The sequence below is a fragment of the Trachemys scripta genome, chromosome 3 (genome assembly GCF_013100865.1).
Source record: "Trachemys scripta elegans isolate TJP31775 chromosome 3, CAS_Tse_1.0, whole genome shotgun sequence".
NCBI classification, from domain to species: Eukaryota; Metazoa; Chordata; order Testudines; family Emydidae; genus Trachemys; species Trachemys scripta.
The window spans coordinates 15618243-15645978 of NC_048300.1; the positions used below are offsets into that span (position 1 = coordinate 15618243).

General features: G+C 41.9%; 1 protein-coding gene across 11 annotated transcripts in view; it reads left to right on the forward strand.

Moving 5' to 3' along the window:
• Positions 1-27736, forward strand: part of EHBP1 (EH domain binding protein 1) — a 327133-nt gene that overhangs the window by 28142 nt on the left and 271255 nt on the right. For all 11 annotated transcript variants that reach the window (XM_034764183.1, XM_034764182.1, XM_034764189.1 and 8 more), the window contains one exon: positions 24261-24318. In XM_034764183.1, the coding sequence (XP_034620074.1) occupies positions 24261-24318 (58 nt within the window). The remainder of the gene's footprint in view (positions 1-24260; positions 24319-27736) is intronic.

The window sequence follows — 27736 nt, forward strand, 5'->3', positions numbered from 1 at the left end:
TCCATTTTCCTCTCCTCTTTTTAGTATTATTAGTTTGCTCAAGCAAAACCAGTCTGATGAAAGATGCGAAACCTCTAATAGGAATGTTCACTGTGTGTGCAGTTAGGGCACGTGACTTGGGATAAGTATATGTTAACCTAAGCACTAGTACCGTACTGCACTTAGTGGCCATTCAGAATCATTTTGGATGCTCAGAATCTTTTGATCTTGAGGTTTGGGTGTATGTCCTTTCTAGGTAGAGATGCATTCCCTCAATTCTCTTGCTTTTCTGCCCCCACTCCTTTATTGGAGGGGGGAGGAGGATAAATATAGTGCCATAAGTTCTGATAGTGAAAACATATGTAGGGCTGAATTATACCACCTTTACTCACCCTTAGTAGTATCTTAGCCCTGGAGAAGTCCCATTGATTTCCTTTGGACTCCTCACTGAGTAAGGTAATGCTCAATATGAATGAGGGTGGAGAATTGGGGGAGGTTTCGTCCCTGCCTCAAGGAGTCTGACAGAACTCAAATGTGATGGACAGGATAACAGGCAGAATTGTCTATAGAAAAGTCAGCCTGCATCAGGGGAATTGGACTGGACTGCCTTTGGCATTCATAGATGGTTATTTCTTTAATTAGCCAAAAGGATTGTTATTGAACAATGCAAAGCTGCATTCCTTCCTTAAGGGCTGAGTGTGCTGCTCCATAGTATTCATTGCCTTGGCTGGCCTGAGGGGTGAGACAAGAGTTTAAAAACTGGGAGATTGGAATGGGTTACAGATAGAGATGAAAGATTCTAGGTTGCTGTGCATTCAGCCCAGGGGTCCAGGTCTGCAGGTCTTCCATAAGCAGGTAGAACTTCAGTGTCCTTTGGGGGTGTTCTCTACACACGGCCTCCTGGATCTGGCATTGCGCTCCTGGTGTTTAAAAGTCTTAGATGTTTTAGACTCTGGCCTGTTTCAAATGAGTTGGTGGCATAGGTTCAGTTTTCTAGCAAACAAAGCCATCATCACCACCTCATTTGACAGAGAAGCCAAGAACTGAATGGGCATGGAAATCTTTATTGCTCTTTTGCTCATAAAGTTTGGTCTCTCTAGGTCATAGCTTAAGCATGTTGTCATATGGAATCTTGCATTACTGCGTCTAGTCTGTGCATCCAGGATTTAATTCTCCAGGACTTTCAAGCTGACACCTTTTCATGAGCATGAAAGTCATTCAAACAATAAATAGGTTACAGATGCTTGCTTTGTTTTTCTTCTCCAAGATATCCCTGCGGCCATTCCCTAATTACATGCGACACGTGAAGATAAACATGTTAAGATAAGGGATCCACTTTGAAACACGTTGAGAAGCCTAGGTCGGATGACTGTTAGAAAGATTTAGAGGATGAAGGTTCTAGAGCTGAATAATCAAACTTTCTCAAACTCTGGCCAGGTCACAGTATATACCCTGCTCTCTTGTTATATAAAAACAGCAGAAAGGATTGTTTGTTTATTTTGATGGTTTCCCTGCTGAGGAACAAAAGTGGCTTTATCCTAAATATTTATAGTTGTTCTTTTTTTATAAACGTTTTACTTTCCTGCCTTTAAAAAAACAACCTTGTTGCAAAATGGAACAAAAGTCTCTGTTCTATAACAGTGTCTGATAAAATTATAGGAGTTCTGCAAGGAGTACCCTTTCATTTTCTTTGCATGCAAATACATTATTTAATATGGGGTGTTTAGTTTTGCTTGCTGAAGTTAAATTACAGGGAACAAACTTGAGTCAGTTTTATACTAGATATTCTTTTACTTCTCCCCTTTTTCATGTTTTATGATAGCACTGCTTAGCATCTGTATATCACTTTTCATTTTTAATATACTTGATAACATTACCAATCCTCACAGCACAGGTAGGGAAGTATTATCTTCAGTTCATACGGAGGTAAACTGAGACATGGAGAAGATAAGAGCCCAATATAAGTCGAAGGGAGTTGAGGACACAACATCTCACTCATTACAAGCCCTAAATAACTTGCTGAAGGCCTTATCATGAGTCAGTGCTTGAATTAGAACTCAGGAGTTCCAGGCACCTAAGATCAAGGGCAATAACTTTGTTGCCTCTCATGAGTTCATGTTTGATTGTTTTGTGTTGCGGTGAATATGAAGGTTTGTGACTAGAGAGCGAGAGAACATGGGCTCACCAAGTGTGATGGTAGGCTAGTCATGTAAAAGTCCACTTTCTGGAGTCTAGGTGACACAGTGGGTTAGTGAACTAGCCTTTCACCTTGTGAAACCTGGTTTCAAATCCTGGATTATGTCTAAAGTGAAAGTACATTGGGTTTTTAAGTAGTCTCCATTTCGTTCACTTTGCGATCAGCCATCTCTAGTAAACAGAGAACTTGGATTGGAATAGCGAGGTTGCTGCAGGTCAGGACTGAGTTCCGTTGTCAGGTTTTGTGAGCAAGTTTGTGCAATGCGGGCTCGCAGCATGGCTAGTCACTGCAAGTGCTGTTCACGTTATGGGCACTAAATTTACTTAGAAAAATAAGCTTGTTTAAAATTTTTGATTAATTACTGTTAAAATGTAGGGAAGGTTTCTATGGGCATATGCAAAGCTGGTCCTATTCTTAAAATCTAATTGTGATAGGTTTCAGATCTATTTACTAGTCTGTGTACTATGTCTCCTGACAACTTTAGTGCAAACATGACATTTAGAAAAATAATTTTTGAAGGCTAAGTTCAATTTCTATAACTTAATATAAAATCCCATCTACAAGAATTTAACATAAGACTTTGCTAGATAGTACTGTCAAGTTTGTTTTGCTCAAGACCTTGTGCTGCAATAGCTATGTGTAAAAACAAACAAACAAACAAAAAACAGCTGAGACTGTCCTTATTGCCTGTCCTGACTAATGGATGGATTCAGATCTTGTTTAATTCAACTCTTTCTGCAAACTTAATTTTTATTATTATTATTATCATTCTTTTTTACTAAATCATCATCAGTACATGATACACATCCCACACCAAGCCCACTGGTAAACCAAGTACAGATCCCCTAGGTCTGATGGTACTTATAAAATAATAATAAGTGCCTATATATAGACAAAAAATTTAAAATTCAGTTCGCTACAAAATCCTGATCTCTTCTTGGGTCTGCTAGAAATGGTGTAGAGGCCTCTAATGAGAAGAAGAGAAGGGAGAGGTTTTTATTCAGAATTTAGAATCATTATCTGAGGTGGGTAAAAAGTATAGTAAATCTAGGGTTACCAGATAGCAACTGTGAAAAACCAGGACGGGTGTGGGGGGTATATAAGAAAAAGTCCCCAAAAAAACAGATTGTCCCTTTAAAAACAGGACATCTGGTCACCCTATAAATCATACTTGTTTGTCTAACCAAATCACACCCTTTATATCACCCTGATGGGAACTGTAACATGAAGGAACTCTCCTTCAGGCTGTTAGCACTGGAAGGAGTAGGAGAGAATTTTCTGCTCTCCTTTCTCTCATGGCCCCACAGCTGTCATGGCTGTTGGAGTGGTGTCTCCCTTCCTAATGTGGGGTGTTCTCAGCAGCTCTTCTGATACCGATCAGTGTTACAGGTTGGATGGGGTTGAGAGCAGCATGTGCCATGCCTCCCACACAAAGGGACCATGAGTTTGGTTAAGTATAGAAAAAGATCATAGATATCACAACTTGTGGTCTAAAACTAGGAAGGTTGCAATTGTGTTGCTCATGAACATCAACTGAAGAGTTGCACTGGCTGAATAGTCCCATCCATTCTTGCCATGGTGTCTTTGATATAATCTTTGAGTGTGTGGGGGGGTGGTAAGAGGAATCATTAGGCAGGGAGGTAAAAAGCCCCTCTTCACCAAACCAAAACACTCAGATGTGCCAATGTAAACCAATATTTTTCTTTTTCATGTTTCTGTAAAGTTACAAAATGCTGAACATTTTATTTCTGAGACATTTTAAAGATCTTTATCACTTCCCATCATGAAGAGACCAGCATGAATTAGAAGCTTGCAGTCAGCTTGAAATCGAGTCATTTTCAAAACATAAGCTAAAATATCTTCAGTTGGAGGGAGGGAGGCAGAGCACACATGAGCGGCAGATATAATAGGCCAGGCACTGTCGCTGCCACCGGACCCCTGGTTGTGGGGAAAGCTTTTTGCTTTATTATGCTCCATGCAGGTTCCAAGGAGACTGAGGAGGCAGTATGTGTTGTTCAGCTTCCTGGGTTCATCTCAAATACTTTCTCCTCAGCTGCCCCGGAACCTGCATGGGACGTATCAAAAGCCTAGGATTCCTCTGGCCGAGTTGGTGGGGGAGGGCTGGACTCCTCTGGGAGGGGGGAGGGAGGGCTGGCTCGTGGCTCCAGCTGTGGGGGTGAGGAGGGGTGCGGGTGGAAGGGGCGGAGCTGGTGGCTAGCTTCTCCTAAGGAGGGCTCCACCCGCCGTCCATGCGCACATAACTGATCTATACAACCTTGTGATCTTTTTGTTCTTCTCTATCGGCTGCCACGCACACCTGTTTGCATTTTGTTCATATTTGGACGCAAGCATTTTGGGGAAGGCACTGTCTCGTCTTAAGTTTTTGTTTAGTTTCCTGTTCAAACAACTCCAAGGTCTTTGGGTGTTACCTTATTATTATCCATACCATTGTATTACTCCTGCTGCCATTGTCCTCCCCGCAGGGAGAACATTGCTGTTGACTTCAATAGGAGCATAATCAGACCTTAACTATGCAGGAGAATGGAGCTAGACACAAAGATCTATCAAATGTACAAGTTGGGGGGGGGGGGGAAGAGACCCTGAAAGAGAGATAATATTTCAGCTGTAGTAAACTTTGGTCTTACCTACAACGATAGGAAGTAAAAACCAATTTACAGACAGAAGTGTGATTTTTTTTTTTTTTTTTTTTTTTGACTCTCTCTCTTTAACCTTGCTATATATATGCTGTAACACTGAGCCAGCAAGGGTTAAATGACCAGCAGCTAAGTGGCCCAAAATTAACCTTTAAGGAAAAGTAGAAAAGTATTGAAATGATAAACTGGTCCATTCCTTGTAGATGGTTATCAAAGCCATATTAAGTAGACTAAATTCTTTAATATTTATGCCTTTGTTGTTAGAGACTCAAATGATAGACTAATTGTATTTGTCTGTGTTTACCTCTGTCTTATAAGAAGTTTAAAAATGTGATCTAATTAGCTTGTTATATGTTAAACTTTAGTTCCTGTCTGTAAGATTTCGTTTCTATGTTCTGTTGATTCAGAGATCAAAAGGGGTATTAACATGTGGATGAAACTTGAGGTGTAATAATATCATTGTCTTTATTTCTCTTTGAAGTTTGTAGTAAACTACCTATGAACTGTTTGAATGGTTAATTGCCTTATGCTAATCAATGCAACTAGTAATCAATGTATGCCTAGGAAATAGTGATTTACTTCAAAGCAACAATGTATATTACCTATTCTTCCTTGGGAGGAGGTCCTGCTGTGACAAGAGGCTTCTCAGCCTGCTTGGGAACTATATTTAATAATAATAATTAATAATAAAAAAAAAGTCTCAGGCCTGATCCTTCCTGCTTAAACTTTGTTAGGGAAAGTTCAAGCCACAAGACTGAGGTCTCGAGGTATGTCCTGGATTATCCCTGCAATTTCTCATGGAAGAATTTGAACAAACTCTGCACATGGACTGCCTATTGGACTATAACCTATTGAACTGATTCTGAAAGGACTTTTGCAAATCAGGAGCTCATCGTCTCTGCTATGAATCTGACCTGAGAACTTTATTCATATCTGTATGTATAATGGTCTTTTAACCACAATAACACTCTTCTTTTCTAATACATCTTAGTTTAGTTAATAAGAATTGGTTCTAAGTGTGTATTTGGGTAAGATTCAAAATATTCATTGACCTGATGGGCAATGTGTCCGATCTCTTGGGGTTAGTAGAATTTCATATATGTTGAATAAGATTTTAAGTAATCCTCACTATATTAGACTTGGCTGTCCGGGTGGGAGCTAAAGGCTGGATTGCTTAAGGGGAGCTATATTTTAGCTTCTTACTAACCAGTAAGGTATTACAGAAACTGATTTTTTTTTTTTTTTACTGGCTGGATAAATTTAGTTATTAGAATAAACCACCAGTTTGAGGGATCGTCTGCCCTATTCTTTACAGTTTCCCCTGATTGAGCATTCTCAATGTGGCCCGTCCAGTGACCATGGTCACCTATGCCTTTTGCTAAGATGTAAATGCTGTTTACAGCAGCCCTAGAAAACTGGACTCGACCAATAGTTAGTTTTTGGTGGATGAGAAAAAATCATTAATTTTTTCCATTATGAATCATCCTAGCAAGGTGCCGGTGAGCACAGGTTGCATCTGGCTGGTGACTTTTCATGGCCGCTTTGAAAGAGTGGTTTGTAACATAAAAAAACAGCCAGCCCACAAAAATATAGGTTTGAAAGCCTTGGAACCAAACCCTAAGACCCAAGGTTTGAGGGCAAACTGAAATCTTAGGGTTTGAACTGTTGTAGGCCAAGTGGGTTACTTAAGCAATGATTTGGTTGTGGAGAAGGGAAGGATGCCAGACACACTTCCATCTGTCTCCATCTACTTTAGACTTTTTTTCCCCCTTAAAATTTCCACTGTTGCTACCCCTGGTAGATAGTGGAGATTGTGGAAGGACTAGTGTTGATAGGCAGTTGTTGTTGTTTTAGCCAGAGTGTTATCTAAACCTGCCCATAGTGAGGGCAATACAATATGGTCGTTAAAAATACTGGCAAATGTCAGCACCTTGTCTATACTGAAGCTTCCACAAATAGGAAATTCTAAAGGAAAAATAAAGCCTGGTATAGACAAGGTCTCATTAACTTGCTAGTTTTGTTATCCCACACAGATCTTGGCTATACTTGAAATTTCTGACCTTTCTACCACCAGAGTAGCTCTACTAGGGGAATGTTAACGATAGCAAAGCCACAGGCAGATGGCTCCCTTTTAAGCAGTGTGTTTAGACCATGTTAAAATACTGATGGCTGGTCTACCCTAGTGTTCCCAGCATTGCCATTGCCAGTGAAACTTCACTGATGGTAGTGACAAGGGGGTATTCAGAAGGAAAAAGTCTAATGTAAGACACACCAGTGGCAGTGTCTTGTGGATGAAGGCGATACACACTGTGAGTGATACAGCACCTTGATGAGCAAAAGGCTTCAGCCTTACTAAACTGAGAGAGGTTTTCTCCCTTAAAAAATGATCTTTAAGATGAGGAAAAGATAATGTTCAGCCCAAACTAATGGTCTTGCAGAACTTAGAACATTTTTTTAAGAGACCGTTAAAAGCACTTGACAAAATTCCAGGACTTATGGGGAAAGGAGGTAGTAGGGGGAGGGATTCTTAATGAAAACCTAGCACATCATACTGGTATGCACAGTACAGAAGCAAACAAAAGGCCAAAAAAAAAAAAAAAACTCATCACAGAAGTACTTTGACTTTACTCAAGTAATTATTTTTATCCTTCAATAGGTACATCTGCTTGCTATTGTGCTAACACTGCTGCTTCTCTTGTTAATTATACTCTTTTATCCTTGCTTCACAAGAGTAATCTAGCAGGCTGTAATAATTAATACAACTCAAATCAAACACAGTAAGAAAAAAATAAACCCCCTTCACAGAAAACCCAACCCCTGCCCTTCCCCCTCCCCATAGCCCCCGAACCATTACCCTTCATGACATTAAGTGCCAAAATAAATATAAATTATTTCTTCTTGGTACAAAGAAAAGATTGCATTACAGAACGGAAAACTTGTTAAAGATTTGTTGTGTATGATGAAATAAGGACTCTCCTCATTATAAACAAGTATTAGTTATATTTTTCTCCGGTTTGTGTAAAAATCTTAAACTCAGTCATACAGATACTTGCTCACATGCTTAACTTTAAGCATGCAAATAGTCCCATTGATTTCACTGTGACTATTTGTGAATTTAAAGTTAAGCACATGCACATATTTTTCTAGTATAGGTTCCTAAATGTTAAACTCTTGTCAGCGGTTATCAAACTATAAGCTTGTTGGAAAATTATGTATGTTTCACAATTAACATCAGCGATTTGTGCTGAGAAAGGTTTACAACACTAGCGCTAACAGTGGGGATAAAACCTTTTATGAAAATCTTTCACAACTGATATTTAAAGAGTTCTGTACTCAAAGCGTCCTGCCAAATATTTCCTGGAATGATCAAACCAATCCATAGAATACCTGGCATCCTGCACAACCCAGATTTCAATCAGTGAAAATTGCTACCTAAAATATGATGATCAGACAACGTAGTTTGTCCAGACTGTAGAGTACTTTTGCTACTTTATTAAACAATGTTGGATGTGGAGGGCTCTGGTTCCAGTATAATGGGTATGGGTGGGTGTAATATGTATAATATAAAATCAGTTGCTTTTAAGGAGAGAAGGAAAAAGCTGTAGTCATATATTTCATTCAACAGGAAAAGCAGGGCTGGGTTAGAGTTATAAATGTAATATTAATCTGTGTTTTTAAATAAGAAAATGTAGGGCAGTCTCAAAGCTTTGTTCTTGGCCACAGACTTTGAAATTGTAAAATCCTTTTTCAGAAAAGCTTTAGCGCCAAATATCTTTCACTTCTGATTTGCAAAACTAAAAAGTTTGGGGTACAGAGTGAAAGCACAAAACCACTGCAGAGCCTACAGCTTCTTAATGGAAACTGCATGAGCACTGGACACTTACAAATGGTTTGTCCTGGGCTTTACAAAATATGGGGCCCAGCTGGCTCCCTCCCCACTTATGAGTCTGGTCCCCTGGCTCTCACACCTGTTTATGCCTGTTGTCTGCTCATTCGCTGTCTCCTGCGGCTTCTGCTCCCCACTCCAACTCTAGTGATCTGCTTTTATCTGTGAGGTTCTGTGGCTCTGGGTGGAGTGAAACAAGAGCAAAGAACATCCAATTAATTTTGTTAGATTTAGGTATGCTCCAGCTTTAGCCTTTCACTAAGGTTCACGATTTTAAAACCTTTGAGATCTGAGGAACTATTTGGCATGGGGTCATGGCAGTGCAAATAAAATTCATGCTTCCTCATCCCTAAAGACAAGCAAAGCTGTAGCTTAACTCAGACCATTGACTGTGAAGGAATGTGGGGAAGCAAGGGCAAAGGCATATATAACTGAGGCAGCAGTACTTCAAATCTGCGTGACCAGCATCTTCTCTTATTTGAACAGAACCAACTGATGCATGTTGTCTATAACCCACCACAACTATAGAGTTGAGTCTCCGTGTCCTCCCAGTTTGGTCTGACTGACTCAGTATTAATTAGTGCCAATTACAAAAGGTTTTTGTGTATGATGCTGACACATGTCTGCGAGGAACTGGACTGAGACCACCCCAACACTTTTCATGTAGGCCACTTATTGGTCATAAGATGGTAATTATGTTTAGTAGCTTCTGATCTAAGCTGAATTTGAACCAGAGTTCTAGAGGTTGACGATTTCTCCTGTTAACTAAGGAAAGCTGTCCCCACCAAGCCTTCTTCCTGTATTAGGTTGTTTAAGTTCTGTAGTTTGATTGGAACATATTGACTTTGTTGTTAAATAGCTATTTATTTTGTTCTTTTCATAACAAATGGCTTTTAGGTGACTGAGCAGCACAACATGAAGCATGGGAAATTTAATATTTTCATAATAGATCGTGTTTTTAAATTGTTTGTTCAGCTTGCACTGAAGTATATTTTATCCAGATAGTTGAATCATTTCTCTCAGTTTACACCGAGCAATGGTTCTATAATCTTGCAGCTGATGCTTTGGAAGGGTTTTGTTTGCTTTTTAGCATTGGTTAATGGACAACTAGTTTTATGGTTTGAGGGGGAGATGGCATCTACATTAGAAAATGTTTCTCTATGAAAAGCAAATTGAATCATTAGTTATTGTTTCCTAGCACTCAAACCTCGATGTTAACACTGAATCTGTATCTGTTGATTAAATATTAATTGTGCTTCTTTTGTAGGATCATCAGAGATGTATTGATGGAGAAAAGCACATGTACAGGTTGTAGGAGAGGGGGGCACTATAGGCTGTGTATGTGAAACCGTTCCTGTGTGGAGAGCTAGCTTTAAAATCGGGGGGTCGTGGCCCATAGCATGGAAGTTCCACTTATTTTTTTTTAACCAAACCCACAGTAAATTAGGGAGGGTTTTTTGCAAGGGGTGTGTTTAGAAGGAAATAGTTCCTCTAGGAGCGCCTCTACTTCCCCCCCCACCCCAACCTCCTTTTCTTTACATTTCCTATCTAACTCCAGTTGCGGTGACCCTCCAGTTTTCTGGCTCAGTAGGTCGGGGTGTGGTTCCCCTTTAAGGATTAAAAGCCTTGGAAACAAAGTCTACTCACTAGTTACAAAACTGGTACAGCTCGAGCAATAGAGTAGCAGAGCAAACATTTCTCATTCTGCCCCTCCAGAGTTGTTCAACCCTCCATGTATTGAATGTGTGGTAAGGGTAAGGGTAACAATTGGGTAACAAGGGTGTAGTAAAGGATACAAAGGTAACAATTAGGGCCAGTTTTGGTGATTTTTTTTTTTTTTATTTAGATCTAGATACTGGGGCTGTCAAGCGATTTGAAAAAAAAAAAAGAATTGCGATTAATTGCGAGATTAAAAAAATTAGTTGAGATTCATCAGTTTTAATTGCACTGTTAAACTTCTTTTACTGAGGTAGGTAGGATCCCTTCAGATGAGCGAGCCCTTGAAGTTCTATAAATCGGGAAGCCAATATTTCATATATGGTAATAAATGTAGTGTATAAATTGCAGATTTCTTTGCTAATGTACAGCATATCACAATTCATAATTTAAATGTTTAATATAAAATTATATATTTCCTGTTGTGAATTTAATTCATATACTGCCACAATTATAAGATGCAAATAGGAAAACTGTGTTTCAAATGTGTTATGTCTTCTCAGGGATGAGAAAAATCTCTAGTTTGGAAGATATTGAGATTAATTGTGAACTATCTCATCAGAAAGTTGATTCACACTTAAATTGCGTCTCTAAAGCAATTAAGTGTGAATCAAGTATTATAAAGAGAAAACTGGTAAATTATCCTTCTACTTTAAAATCTGTTAATCCAGCAAAGATATGGTATCAAATACACTTACAGTCAGAACAACATAAAATATAAAGGACCACATGTTTGGTCATTTAGACCATTCCCTTGCAAGGGTAGTTCTCTCTTACAAAAGAAAAAGTCCCTGGAGGCATGGCATATTAAGAACAGAAGAACTGAATTATGAACTATAACTACAATATAATTCCACTGGAGTCATCACATGGGCATGCTCTGAGCAAACCCAGACTAGACCAATAGCTTTGATTAGGTGCCACTGTCATCCATGCGTTCACTTTTTACTCAGTCTGTATTCTTGGATTGTTTTACCGTATTTGTTTTTTCTTTGACCCATTTGATATGTTGGTAATATTACATAAACCTAAAGGGCATCACAGCTGCTATGAAAGCCCTTACTTTGAACTTCCTGACTTCTGTATATGTAAAATTTTTAGCATAACTTCAATAAGCTATGAAAACTAGTAAAGCTACTACCTGTGATCTTTGGTGCGGGGGAGGGGGTGAGTCCCCAGAGCGAGGGGCCGGTCAGGGACAACAGGCACAGTGTGGGGGATGGAGGGGGAAGTCCTCTGAGTGAGGGGCTGGCTGGAGGCAATGGGGCATGGTGCGGGAGCAGGGAGCAGTCCCTGGAATGAAGGGCCAGCTAGGGGCACTGGAGCACGGCGCACAGGGGGAGGTGTCAATACCTGGAGTGAGGGGCTGGCTGGGGACAATGGGGCATGGTGGGGTCAGGATCCCTACCTCTGCGCCAGAGCTAGGATGGGAGCCACTTCCACTTCCTCTCTTCTTCCCACCCTCTGGTGGCGGATTGGGTCACTGCACCTTACCAGACACTTGTCAGGTCACTCTGCAGCCGATTCCTCCCTCGGTGCCCAGAGGTATGCGATTAATGCCATTTAAAAAAAAAATGAACATGTTAATTTTTGTTTTCAGTTAAATCGCAGGTGTTTACTACAATTAATTGACAGCCCTAATAGACACCCATCCACGTAGAAATTGGACTGAGGCCACCAGCTTTATTTTTTGTTTTATTTCCATATAGGCCACCAAACAGTGAAGTAGTTTTTTAAAAAAATCAAATATAAAGATAATTACCAACCTGGCGACATTCAAATCAGTATCATAGAAGATAAGCTGCCAGTGTGCTATTGCCAGTCCCTGGCCATTCAGGATTTGAACAAACTTCATAGGATTTGCTAATTTGAAACTTGGGGTTGTCTACATTTGAAAGCTGGTTTGGGTTAACTTGTGGGGTTTTTTAGGATAAATTGCCTTGCGTCCATACATAGTGTTTGTTTTGAATCATGTGATGCCTCGTCCCGAGTTAAATAATCCACTTTGAAATTGAGTTTACTGATATTTGGGATGAGTTTTGCTACAACAAGTTAGGTGTGGATACACCCCCATTTCAAATCAACTGTTCTGACTCTGCAAGTCCTCCCACTGTTATCACATATTGCTTTGCTGTGCACGTGAGTCAGAGTATCTATTTATCTGTGTGCCCTTTCTTGCTCCTGGGTCATCTTGACTGGTTGTCTCCTCCCTCTTTTATGCTGGCATGCAACCAGATGTGGCACTTTGTGATTCCAGCTCTTGGCAAGTTCACACACCAGGAGTTGCATCCTAGTTATAGCAGCCAAGCCCTGTGCTTCTAGGTAGTCTAGTGCCGAGGTCATGGACTTCCTTGCCCTCTGGGGAGTGGAGAGAGAGGAGACAGTCCATCTCATCTTAACAACAGTCACTGGAATGCTAAGCTACATGAGACCATATAGAAACAAATGAATCAGAGCACTCACTCCTCGATCCAGTTGTGCAACAAAGGAAGGGAGCTCTGACAGGGTTGTAAAAATATCGGGGACAAAGACAGGACCTCTGCGAGAGCTCGCATGGTCTGTGCCCACTATAAGGATCTGGACCATATTTTTTCAAAAGAGGCTACCACTGAACATCAGCATGTTGTGGATCTCACCAAGGACACCTGTGGAGATGCTGACCCAGGACTTCAAGCAGGAAGAGATTGCTGTGGACTGCCAGGATCTCTTCAATCCCCAAAATGATGAGGCAGGACAGTGTTCGAGACCCCCAAATCCCAGATCGAGACCCAGCTCTGACAGTACTGGGAAGGGGACCTCTTCCAGTAAGTAGTATGTGCTATATTACAATATAGTTGTACAGGGGGATTTAAACAACTTTGTTCCCGGATACTGTCAGGGTGCTTCCATGTTGGACTGATGTGAGTTAGGGGCCTCTTGCCATCTCTCTGTCTTTTGGGGACACACCTCAGGGTAACATTTGCAGAGTAAGGACAGCCTGAAGAGGTACACATGCAATTGCCCCCTTCTGCCTCTCCAACCCCACCAACTGTACCAGTCCATGTACAGGGCCCCTGTGTCAAGGGGGAAGAAAATTGGAAAGAGTCTTACCATTTACAGGCTCACCCCACTCGGAAGAGCCCATGGGGAAGGAATTCCTATATTGCACAAAAAGCAAAATTTTATCTTTATTGTCATGAAGACTAGAATTGGGACAATAACTACTTGTGCTCTCTCTCTGTTGTCGTCCAGTTGTTCTCCCCTCCCCCATAACACCTGACATTCTTCAGCCTCCATGGACACAACTGTTGTCAGTGACTGAACACTTGGTAAATCTCCAGGGAAAGAGAGAGAAAACAAGGGAGGACATGGTTGGTGGCCTCATGGCCACATCACAGGAGAGGGATAAGAACACAGAAAAATGAAGGGAAGGTTTCCTTCTGCATGATGCAAAGGAGAGAGAGGAGGACAGGGAACAGTCTGAGAGGCTGTAAAGGGAGCACATTGACAAAACGAAGGACTTCTGTAGATGATGCAGAAGCAGGCAGGCCTTCTGGAGGCAGTGACACGTTGTTCACGGACAGTACCGCAACTTAGCAGTGTCCTGAAGCCTTTTGAGAGTGCTATGTACTGGGAGCAATTCCAAGGAACAGGCCCTTCCCTCACCAGTGCATACCACAAGACAAGAAGACCAGTGGATACTAGGAGAGACGTCCTTTAATTCCCACAACTGCAAGCAACAGGCCCGTCTATTGCCATTCCATACCCAAAGACCCAGAGGACATTTTTGACGTTCTCTTCCCCGACGTACACAAGTTTGTTACCTTATCAGTGCAAGTGTGTTCACTCTGCACTTTATTGGTTTTATAATTTTGCACTTCTTTTAACTTTTCACTGTCTTAAGTAATTTTTTTCTTATTTACAACTTGGTTTATTATTTATTAAAATGTTCATAAAATTGTTGCTCAAAGCATAAAGACATCCTTACACCAAGCATTAAACATGTCAAGACATTAGTTGAAAAACTTCATAAAAGCAAAATGAAATCCTAATGCAAAAGCATATATGATTTTCCAACAATACTCTGAGCGCCTACTTTGAGGCTAAAGCACCCCTGATCCTGTGTTTCTAACCAATTGCAGCATTTAGGAGAAGCTGCCTCTCTAGGTATTCATAACATGTGTTAAATCTGTCCATCTTCTCCTGACACCCATGGACGAAACACTCTCTCCCTTGCTGCCACAGAGGTTGTGTATACCACCCTAAGCAGCTATCATATGAGGCAGACATTGCTCAATAACCTCTTACTAGAAGGACAATAGAATTTGCATTTGGAACTCAGAGGATAGTTAAACAAGTCCTTTCTCCTAGCCAAGTATCCAGTAAAAGACTTCATAAGATAGGGAAGCAAAGAGTAAGCTGGTGTCCCAGAATGACAGGAGGAACTACAACACCATTAATGTCCATAGTGGGAGCAAAAGTTCCATTTTTCATGGCAGAAAACAGCCAGTGTTTCTAAAGATCCTGGCATCATGGACCTGTTCTGACCACCCCAGGTTGATAATGGTGACCCATCCAGGGTGGTCAGCCAGGCCTTAAGGCACCATGGAGAAAAATACCCCTTTTCGTTGATGAATTCTGAGTCTTGGTGTGGGGGGCAAAGAATAGGCACAGGGGGTCCCATCAATGGCCCCAATACAATTTGGTGACTGCAGTTGTGAAAATCCGTCAACAACGTCCTGTGCATTGACAGGCTTTATGACCCGGGGAACAACACTTTCCTGATAGTAGCACACCCCTGCATGACAATCTTCCTGACAGTTGTTCTGCAAACACTAAACTGGTTAGCTGCTGACTATAACAGTTGGGAGTGGTGAGTTTTCAGATAGCAATAGCCATGGACTTCTCCACACTCAGGGGAGTTCTCATATAGGTGTTCCACCACTGCAGCTTGGGGTGAGCTCTGCCCAGATCTGTAGGGCAGTGGGCTTGTCCTCCTGAAGTTCTGCTGCCACGGCTGGTCATCCCAGCTCAGCAGTGCTATCCTGTCCCACCAGTCTGTGCTAGTTGGCTGAGTCCAGAAGCAGTGGCTTACCCAGTGAAACTGCTTCAGGAAAAGTTCACGCAGAAGTAACTGTTCAATTTCCTTCTCCTCTTCTGCCTGTATTGCTATGGCATCTCCACGGCTATCTCTCAAGCCCTCCAAAGCCATCTGGCTGCATGACTGCCAATACATGTGCAGGAGCCTCTTTCTATTAATGACTCAGCATTGCCGTGCTCAGCAGTGTTTCCTCCATGCTGCCTGACTGCACTTTCAAATGGCACTGGGTCACAAAAGCCGGATGAAAGGGGAGGAATCATGGAATTTTTTGATTTGACTCCCAACTCCCAGAATTCCAGTGGCTTCTACTTGGTATCCGACAACATGCAGTGAGAAAAATTCCAGAATGCATACAGCATAGTGGAGGAACATTGCATCATGGGGTACCTGCCCAGGATGCTGTGGAGAAAATGCATCGCTATGTGAGTACAATGAATCAAAATTGAAGTAGCTTAAGTAAGCGTAATTAACCAGTATAGATTCCCTGTGCTCAGAGCAGTTGTTCCTGAAAAACATAATTTGATATAACTTTAAAGTGTAGACAAGCTCTTAAAACACCCAGTGAGATTCAGTATTGTTCTTGGAGGTGGAGAGGTCATCTGCATTTCTGTCAAGAGCCTGAGACTCTTCGTCTCGTTCCCCTCCCACACACACACACACACACACTCTTGTCCTTTTACTTTACAGACTCGCCTTCATAACTCCATGTGACTGTAAACATCATGCCACTAGAGGAGTTCCTGCTGCAGTGATAGTAGCCACCATGTCTCTGAAAAACAGGAATGTTGAGGTTTTCCTGACTGGTTGCAGTATTTCTGTCAGGTTTACAAAAGGAGTGTTTTGCCCAGGATTTTGTGAACCGTGAGGCCTCCCAGACAGCATCCCCTACACATGATTCTTCAAGCCGCCAACCCTCTTTCCTTTCTTGTTTTCCCCCCACCCCCGCATCAAATCCACTGTGTAGTGAGGAAGGAGCGGTGGAGGTGTTGCTTGGCTGAAGAGGAGAGAGAGAATTAGGCACACTTTCCCTCTCTCCCTCACCCAATTGCCAATTCACTGGTGCATGCCTCTTTGGCCCCCATCTTGTGTGTGCTGCCATGACAGGTGTCCTGGTTTTTCCTTTGAAAATCTGGTCACCGTAAACACAAGGGGGAGATTTTGAATGGGAAATGGGCACCAAACTCCCATTTCTGCCTTTAAGAATCTCCCCCATGCCACTGGGCAAACCTGTCATATTTGAATATTAGTACAAAAGAAAATGCATTATTTTTGGGGAGAGAGAGAGAGAGAGTGTGTGTGTGTGTGTGTGTGTGTGTAACGTTTGTTGGAAGTAGATAACTGATTCGCTCCGGAGAGCTACTCTGTTACTAAATGGTGAAAATATTTAAGTAGCGGTATTGCCTGGATAAGGTGTTTCTTCTTTCTCTTTTTATGTAATATCCTTGGTTTTTAGACCTGTTTCTCCCTCTGCCCTCCTCCCCCGTATTGAAAACCTTTGGGGCTATGAATACAAACCTGATGCAAGGAGCAAAGCAAAGTGAAGGGACTGTCTGTAGGGAGCTGTGAATTAACCCAGCATAACGGGCTAGTCCTACCTGGGGCACCTGTGCTGCCAGCCTGCTGCCAACTAATGCTTAGATTAGGCTGAGAGGGATTAGTGGAAGTGGCCTGCTGTTTAGCTGCTGTTCCTTTTTTGGTGGAAAGGGAGAACAGTGTGGATCTGTGCAGTCCCTGTTAGCATTCTCTTGCCTTTTCCCCACTGTGGAGTTCACATTTTGTGTGGTGCATGGCCGTGCAGAACTCCTCTGTGTGGGGTCTTCTCTGTTTTGGCCACCGGCACTGCAGAAAAAGCATTTCTGCTGCCTTTGGCACTACTTGGTCCCCAGAGACTAGCTCAGGATTGGGCCTATTGAGGTTAAATTGGATTTGTCTCACAAGCTATTTTTTGAAATGAGGCTCAGTCAACTTAAAAGTACAAAGTGAAATAAGAGCGTTTATTTTAGACATGGGATTGGATTCCTGGATTGCATCAAGGAAATCACTTAGGGGTATATTTTTGCTTCTAGTGGCGCACACACAATTTCCATTAGCATTAATGGGAGTTATGCAGGCAAATGAGAACATAATGTGCTTAGCAAGTGAGCAAGGGGTTTTCAACATTGATCAGGCTGTCCCTGCCACCAAAGAAGATTTTAGAGAAAGCTGAAGGGCATGCCAGCCAATTATTTGTATCCCCCAAACGAGGCAGAAATTTAGAAGTTGAAAAATGCATCTTGAGTGGTTTATTTCGTTGAGCACTTTACACCAAGTTGACAGCTCATATAGGGTCTGTAAGGCAGTGGTGGGCAACCGGCGGCCCGTCAGGGTAATCCGCTGGCGAGCTGCGAGACAGTTTGTTTACATTGACCGTCCGCAGGTACGGCTGCCCGCAGCTGCGGTTCACTGTTCCTGGCCAATGGGAGCTGCAGGAAGCAGCGCAGGCCGCAGGGACGTGCTGGACGATGCTTCCTGTAGCTCCCGTTGGCCAGGAACTGTGAACCGCAGCCAGTGGGAACTGCGGGCAACCAGGCCAATGTAAACAAACTGTCTCGCAGCCCGCCAGCAGATTATCCTGATGGGCTGCGTGCAGCCCGCAGGCTGCCCACCGCTGCTGTAAGGCAACTGGGTTCAATGGGGATAGAGAATGAGGGCCAGATTCTGATCTGGCCACAAAAGTGGGGGAAGCCAGCTTTTAGCTGTGTTTTTAGTGGTAGTTTTGGCCTTAGTGGGATTGAAATGTAAATTCTGGGTGGAGAAGCTAAATGAATTCTTTGCATCGGTCTTCACTGCAGAGGATGCGAGGGAGATTCCCACACCTGAGCTATTCTTTGTAGGTGATAAATCTGAGGAACTCTTCCCAGATTGACATGTCAGTAGAGGAGGTTTTGGAACAAATGGATAAATTAAACGGTTTCAGAGTAGCAGCCGTGTTAGTCTGTATCCGCAAAAAGAACAGGAGTACTTGTGGCACCTTAGAGACTAACAAATTTATTAGAGCATAAGCATCCGAAGAAGTGGGCTGTAGTCCACGAAAGCTTATGCTCTAATAAATTTGTTAGTCTCTAAGGTGCCACAAGTACTCCTGTTCTTTTTATAAATTAAACACTAATTAGTCACCAGGACCAGAAGATAATCACCCAAGCATTCTGAAGGAACTGTAATAGGAAATTGCAGAACTACTAAGTGTGGTATGTAACCTATCACTTAAATCAGCTTCTGAACCAGATGACTGGAGGATAGCTAATGTGACACCAATTTTTTTAAAAAGGTTCCAGAGGCGATCTTGGCAATTACAGGCCGGTAAGCTTAACTTCAGTACCAAGCAAATTGGTTGAAAATTCTGCTCTTTATTGTTCTATCGGACACATAGATGAACATGATTTGTTGGGGAAGAGTCAACACAGCTTTTGTAAAGGGGTAACATGCTTCACCAATCTATTAGAATTCTTTGAGGGGGCCAACTAATGTGGACAAAGGTGATCCAGTGACTATTGTGTATTTGGACTTTGAGAAAGCCTTTGACAAGGTCCCTCACCAAAGGCTCTTAAGCAAAGTAAGCACCAGTGGGATAAGAGGGAAGGTTCTTCTCATAGGGTATGTCTACACTACGGGATTACTCTGAATTTACAGAATTTGATTTTTGGCAACCGATTGTATAAAGTTGAGTGCATGCGGCCACACTAAGCACATTAATTAGGCGGTGTGCGTCCATGTACCGAGGCTAGCGTCTACTTCCGGAGCGTTGCACTGTGGGTAGCTATCCCATAGTTCCCGTAGTCTCCCCCGCCTATTGGAATTCTGGTTTGAGATCCCAATGCCTGATGGGGCAAAAAACATTGTTGCTGGTCGTTCTGGGTACAGCCTCACCCCTCCCTCCATGAAAGCAAGGTCAGACAACCGTTTCGTGCCTTTTTTTCCTGGGTGAACACTGCAGACGCCATACTACAGCAAGCATGGAGCCCGCTCAGCTCAAGACAGCAGTCATGAACATTGTAAACACCTCGTGCATTATCGTGCAGTTTATGCTGATCCAGGACCTGAAAAATCAGGCGAGGAGGCGGGTGCGACGGGTGCGTGGCGACTAGAGTGATGAGGACATGGACACAGAATTCTCTCAAACCGTGGGCCCCGGTGCTTGGAGATCATGCTGTTAATGGGGCAGGTTCTAGCCATGGAATGCTGATTCTGGGCCCGGGAAACAAGCACAGACTGGTGGGACCGCATAGTGTTGCAGGTCTGGGATGATTCCCAGTGGCTGCGAAACTTTCGCATGCATAAGGGCACTTTCATGGAACTTTGACTTGCTTTCCCCTGCTCTGAAGTGCCAGAATACCAAGATGAAAGCAGCCCTCACAGTTGAGAAGCGAATGGCGATAGCCCTGTGGAAGCTTGCAACGCCAGACAGCTACCGGTCAGTCAGGAATCAATTTGGAGTGGGCAAATCTACTGTGGGGGCTGCTGTGATGCAAGTAGCCAAAGCAATCACCGAGCTGCTGCTACCAAAGGTAGTGACTCTGGGAAATGTGCAGGTCATAGTGGATGGCTCTGCTGAAATGGGATTCCCTAATTGTGGTGGGGCGATAGATGGAACTCATATCCCTATCTTGGCACTGGAGCACCAGGGCAGCCAGTACATAAACCACAAGGGGTACTTTTCAATGGTGCTGCAAGCACTGGTGGATCACAAGGGATGTTTCACCAACATCAACGTGGGATGGCCAGGAAGAATTCATGATGCTCGCGTCTTCAGAAATACTAATCTGTTTAAACGGCTGCAGTAAGGGATTTACTTCCCAGACCAGAAAATAACCGTTGGGGATGTTTAAATGCCTATAGTTATCCTTGGGGACCCAGCCTACCCCTTAATGCCATGGCTCATGAAGCTATACATAGGCAGCCTGGACAGTAGTCAGGAGCTGTTCAACTACAAGCAGAGCAAGTGCAGAATGGTGGTAGAATGTGCATTTGGACGTTTAAAGGGTCGCTGGCGCACGTTACTGACTCGCTCAGACTCAGCCAAACCAATATTCCCATTGTTATTGCTGCTTGCTGTGTGCTCCACAGTCTCTGTCAGAGTAAGGGGGAGACCTTTATGGCGGGGTGGGAGGCTGAGGCAAATCACTTGGCCGCTGATTACGTGCAGCTAGACACCAGGGCGATTAAAAGAGCACACCCAGGAAGCGCTGCGCATCAGAGAAGCTTTGAAAACCAGTTTCATGACTGGCCAGGCTACGGTGTGAAAGTTCTGTTTTTCTCCTTGATGTACACCCGCCCCCTTGATTGACTCATTCTCTGTAAGCAATCCCTGCCCCCTCGATCACAGCTTGTTTTCAAAGGAAATAAAGTCACTCAAAATCATGTATTCTTTATTAATTGATTATAAAAAGAGGGAGAGAACTGACAAGGTAGCCCTGGTGGGGTTTGGGAGGAGGATAGGAGGGAAGGAAAAGGCCACTAAAAGAGTTCAAAATGATGACAAAATAATGACAGCCTTTTGCTTGGGCTGTCCACTGGGGTGGAGTGGGAGGGTGCACGGAGCCTCCCCCCTCCCCCTCCCCCGCGTTCTTACATGTTTGGGTGAGGAGGCTATGGAACATGGTGAGGGGGGAGGGCGGCTATACAGGGGCTGCAGCGGCACTCTGTGATCCTGCTGCCATTCTTGAAGCTCCACCAGACTCCGGGGCATGTCCGTTTGCTCACGCAGCAGCCCCAGTGTTGCATCCTGCCTCCTCTGATATTCCTGCCACCACCTCTCATCTCAAGCATCCCTCCTGTCCTCACGTTGGTCCCTCCTGTCCCCACAGTTCTCGGGGTTTTTCCTGTCTATCTGGCCAGTGCACCCGAGTTCAGATTGCTGTCTAGAGCGGTCACAATGGTGCACTGTGGGATAGGTCCCGGAGGCCAATACCGTCGAATTGCGGCCACACTAACCCTAATTCAAAATGGCAATGTCGATTTCGGCGCTACTCCCCTCGTCGGGGAGTACAGAGATTGATTTTAAGAGCCCTTTATATCGAAGTAAATGGCTTTGTTGTGTGGATGGGTGCAGGGTTAATTCGATTTAACACTGCTAAATTCGACCTAAACTCATAGTGTAGACCAGGCCATACATTAGTAACTGGTTAAAAGACCGAAAACAAAGGGTAGGAAGAAATGGTCAGTTTTCAGAATGGAGAGAGGTAAATAGCGGTGTCCCCCAGGGATCTGTAGTGCCGTTCAACATATTCATAAATGATCTGGCAAAAAGGTGAGGTGGCAAAATTTGCAGATGATACAAAATTACTCAAGATAGTTAAGTCCAAAGCAAACTGCAAAGAAATACAAAAGGATCTCACAAAACTGGGCGACAAAATGGCCAATGAAATTCAGTGTTGATAAATGCAAAGTAATGCACATTGGAAAACATAATCCCAACTATACATACAAAATGATGGGGTCTAAATTAGCTGTTGCCACTCAAGAAAGAGATCTTGGAGTCATTGTGGATAGTTTCCGGAAACATCCACGCAATGTGCAGCGGCAATCAAAAAAGCAAACAGAATGGTAGGAACCATTGGGAAAGGATAGATAAATATCATAATGCCACAATATAAATCCATGGTTCACCCATACCTTGAATATTGTGTACAATTCTGGTTGCCCCATCTCAAAAAAGATATATTAAAATTGGAAAAGGTACAGAGAAGGCCAACAAAATTATTAGGGAATATGGGAGATGAGGATAGATTAATAAGACTGGGAGTTTTCAGCTTGGAAAAGAGACGACTAAGGGGAAATATAATAGAGATCTATAAAATCATGAATGGTGTAGAGAAAGTGAATAAGGAAGTGTTATTTACCCCTTCACATAACACAAGAATCAGTGATCAGCCAATGAAATTAATAGGCAGCAGGTTTAAAACCAACAAAAGGAAGTACTACTTCACACAACACATAGTCAACTTCTGAAACTCATTGCCATGGGATGTGAAGGCCAAAAGTATAAGTGGGTTCAAAAAAGAATTAAATAAATTCATGGTGGATAGGTCCATCAATGGCCTTTAGCCAAGATGATCAGGGATGCAGTCCTATATTTTGGTGTCCCAAGCTTCTAACTGCTGGAAGCTGGAAATGGATGACGAGGGATGTATCACTGGCATTGACCACTGTTGGAAGACAGGATTCTGGTTAGATGGACCATTGGTCTGACCCAGTATGGCTGTTCTTATGTTAGTAATTTCTGCAAGCTACAATAAGAACAGTCTGAGGAGGAAGTACATAAATGTTGTAACTAATTCATAGGGTCCCCATTTACTACAAAAATGGCTGGTTTTTCACTTAAAAAGAATTGGAGAATATTAAGTATTATAAATTCAAGAAGAAAATGATCTGAGCATTGCCGTTCAATAACACCAATTTAAAATGTCCAGCGTGCAGTATTGTCCTTATTTTAACCTCATTTACTCAGTGTTTTGATTGCATCATACTGGGAAATGTTCCTTTATTAGAGATAATCTCCACCCCCTCTTTTGTATTTATAAAGAAGATCTGACCTTTAAAAATTAAAGAGGGGAGGGAGGTTGTTTCTTTTAGAAATTTCTGGTGTTTGTCTATCCTGATTTCCCTGGAAGGCTTTTTGGACAACTCAAGAATGAGTAGGATTGTAACAATTAGCAAGGAAGTAAAATTTGAGAAATTGAAAGGGAAAGTGATTTTTATTCACACTCTTTAAAATTCTTTGTTGAACTTAATAGATGCTAACAATTGCAATGCCTGACAAATTGTCAGGAGAGATCTCTTTATTAAAGATTCAACAGTTTGTCCCTTCAATTAAAAGCCGAGAAAGATCCCATTCTTTGTACACCTCTACCTTGATATAACGCGGTCCTCGGGAACCAAAAAATCTTACCGCGTTATATGTGAAACCATGTTATATCGAACTTGCTTTGGCCTCTAGCATTTCCGTTATTAATAGTCAGCACACTCAGAGCAGCGTATCGGAGCCAGACACGCTGACGCGCTGATCCCCGGAGCACGCAGCCCCGCCCCCCAGAGAACTGCTTTACCGCATTATATCCAAATTCGTGTTCTATCAGGTCGCGTTATATTGGTGTAGAGGTGTATCTAATCCCTCAAGAAGACCTCAAGCAAAATCAGGGAATACAATACTTGATGCTCTTGATATTTCTGAGGTAATTGCATAGGAAGGTACTTTTTTGGAAAAGCTCTTTCAAGCTTTTGGTTTATATATATGTAAGTATAAAAATATAAATATATAAATTAAAAAAAAGCCATGATTGCAATTGTTCCCCCTCTGCACACATCCTCTTCAAGTGCCATCTGATTAGGAATCCAACTGGATTTTGTGCTTGTTTATTTTGTGTGCTGATTGGTTTCAAAGGCTTGCACTTAGTGAAGCCAGACTTTAAAAAGCAAACTGTGGACAGGATCCTGTTTGCAGATCTATAGAGCAGTTCTCTACTCTACTCTGCTTTGCCTTTGGGAGTTGTATGCATTCAGGGAGAGCAGAATATGCGGGTTAATATTGCTGTACTGATTGCTGTAAGCACAGAATTATTTTTCCTGTTAAATGACTAAACTTGAGAGTGCTTTTCAAATAATGCTTTATGTAAAATATAGTTTGTTCACTGAGGATGTAATTTTTATGGTCAACCATTTATTTAACGGGGTTACTGTAAATTTAAATTGTTTGTGTGTGTTCTTCAACAGGCAGCCAGATAAACTAGTGGTGGTTTGGACAAGAAGAAGCCGAAGGAAATCTTCTAAGGTTAGTTGACTGCTTAGTAATACCCAACTTCAGTAAAAAGTGCAGTTGGCTGTTTGATTTATTAAGATAAAAATGGATGTTTATTTTATTCTTACTGAATTTGGCCCTAAAATGCTTCCTCTCTTACCGCTGAGACTAATTTATAGAAACATTTATAGAAAAAACTCCAGTGTCATCTTAGGTATGTATGTAGCACCAAGTACACAGCATGCAGCTTAATAATAATTAACAATGATAAGTTATTAATTTCTAGATCTAATCAGAAAGAAGAATCACTCTTAAAAGTAACAAAAACAGAAGTCTTAAACGTAATAAAAACATTAATAAGGAAGCTGCCACCTTTGCAATAGGAGGATATAAAGTAGGAATAAGAGACTGTTTTTGCCACTATGCAGCCCTGGAAATCAGAAAGTTTCAAAGCAGATTCTTTCAGTTGGATATTGTATCTACAGACTGGGCCTCTGTTGGGAAATTACATTGACACTGAAATTGTCACAGGCATTACTAAACACTCCTGCTATTTCTTTGTGTATATTTTTATGTAGTAAATAATGTTTTCTAATCATGGGCTAAATCCTGTTCTCCCAGTTCCAAAAAACACTAACAAACAAATACACATGCGGGTGTAGCAAAACCCAAAAGTAGAACCACCACCTTGTTTGCACTACAAGAGGGCACAGGTAGTAGAGAGGGTTACTTCTACACTTATGGCAGCCTGTAGAATACAGACAACGCATGCCCAGCTAGCATAGGGTAGAAGTGTAGACGGTGAGGCATGGTTTAGGTTAGTCGAGTGTCATACGTGCCTGAACTCCCAGTGTATATATCCTACACATGGCCAAGCAGTGCCTTCCATGTCTATAGTGCTAATTTTAGCGTCTTTCTGCCTCCCCACTTGCTGGTGGAGGTTTTCCTTGCTATGTATGTAGCTACACACCGCAGTGACAAGTGTGGACACAGCCTGCCTTTCTCTGGAGCATGTAGCTACATGCGTATTGCCTGTATTCTATGCACTGCCATAAGTGTAGACGTAGTCATAATGAGAACTCTATACCCCCTTGTGTGCCATGGTGTGACACACTGCCCCAGCTCGCCAAAAATTCCTACAGAGAGAACAGGAAAATATGAATGGTCCAGGGACATGGAAATACAATGGCCAATGGGTCTGTGCGCTTCGCTGATTGAGTCACCCAAACCTTTACATGTCATTGGAGAAACACTGTGCTGTACCCAATACTCTTTTCTATTGCCAATAGTAGCTGCTGCTTGCACAAGTGCCCTAACATCTATTTGCTGATTCCTTTTCCGCCCAAACATTGCCTATTTTCCTTTTACTCAGGGCCTTCTTATGGGACAAGGTCCTGTCCATAATAGGAAATTTCTAAAATTAATCATTGGCTGTTGGATAATGATTTCAATTAAACAGCTCACCAAGCTATGGAATGGTGTTCTTTTTACTATTACCCTCCCCTTAGCATCTTCATGCTTTCTACTGTTTGTCACACATACTTGTTGTGTCTTGTCTTAAACTAGGCTGTAAACTGTTCCAGATTTCCTTCTGTTTGTACAGTGCTTCATACAATGAAGCCAGGATCCTGCTTGGGACTTTGGATATTACCACAGTACAAAAAAATAATATCCCCTATGCACATTCTAAATTTTGCTTTAGTTTCTGCATGGAAGTGTGACAAAAGATACTGTAGGATACTAAAGTAAAACTCACATGTTTTTAAACAAAAAATGTCTTGTTAGATGGTAGGGTGTTTAGGCACGATTGATTAGTTTGCTGGGTTAGAGATTATGTTCAAAGTCTTGTTTAGTGTACAAACAGATGCCATATCTGGAATTCAACAGGGCCAGATGCAGGGGTCTGCTCATGCATATGACATTGCAGGATTGGGGCCTTAGTTACTGAGGATTTTAATTTAATTCAGGAGACAAAATTGGTCTATCATTGGCCGTGGAGCATCAGTTTTCAGCCGGCCTTGCATCCCCCTAAACTACAGAATTTTTAGACATGCCTGCTTGCTATGTCCAAAGTTTTGGTTATCCAGCATTATAGACAAACCTATCAATGTCAGCAGATAAAATAGTGGTTGATCTTCTTAAGACTAAGAATAGCCCTGTAGCAAATCATCAGAGGATGATTAAGGGGGCCTACACAGATATTTTTTTAAAGTGCCAAATGCCTGCAAGTACTGTACCTAGAATAAGACTTAACTTTTTTTAAAGATTTTATAGCTGACATGATTTTGCTTCATTCGAGATGTTTGTCTCCTAGACTATAGATTAATAAAGATTCCTAAACTCTTAGTCATCCTGCCAGTAAAATACATTACTATACATGTTGTTTGTTCATCTAATTGCTTTCTTGGAAATGAGTCAAATCAAGACTTTTTATTTTATTTTACACAGACACTGTGCCCAAGAAGTACTTAAGCATTAATCATATTCCAAGTGTTCCTGTATTTTTTCATTTATTTGTGAGGCAGGGAAGAGACATCAGTTAAGTTTTCTCTGAGAAGAAATTTTTATTCCCAGGCAATCAATATAATAAAAATGTGAAAATGGGGAAGAAGTCAGAAGACCCACCTTCCACCCCTAACAAATGACTGCAGCCCACAAAAATTTAACTCAGACATAAAGATAACAATTGTGTAACTTGTCAACAGTGCATTTAACTAATGTAATATTAAGGTGTTGGTGCCATTTGCCCCAAATACATTCTTACTAAGGAAACTACAAATATTACTTCGGCTTTGAGAAAGAACGTGAGACCTCATCCACTGTCCTTTTTTTTTTTTTATTTAATACCTTATTGGGAGATGAGTAAGTTAATAATTATTATGGAGGACTGGTAATGACTGCATAGCTAAGATTGCATAAAAATGTTAGGTTGTAACAGGTTTTGCTAAATGGTGCACCCAAATTACAATAGCCATATTGAAAACAACATGCTAACGGAGATCATTATCCAAAGGATGGTATGTATGATGGGTAGATATTATGCCAGCATGACATCATCTAATAGTTATCAACTCTAATTCAAATTTAAATAATTCAGAGCCCTGTTTTGGAATTCCCTGTCCTTGGGCTAGTCTGAATTTAGATACAGTTACACAAACATGTCAAAACATAACTTGTTTGTGTAACTGGGCAATTCTGACTTGTGGGACTGGTATTTACAACACATGATGATAATCGAAAGCCTTGCTAAATTTGGCAGAATTCCTGAGCAAGTCTTAAAACCGGGCTGACCTTTTTCTTTCAGACCCTCCACCCCCCACAAAACACGTCAATTTGTTAGGCACAAATGTACCTTTGTCTTTCTTTAAAATCAAGAACACATACCTTATTGCATCTTTCCAAGCCTACTTTGTGCAAACGTACAATTATATTACAAAATTTACATTATTCT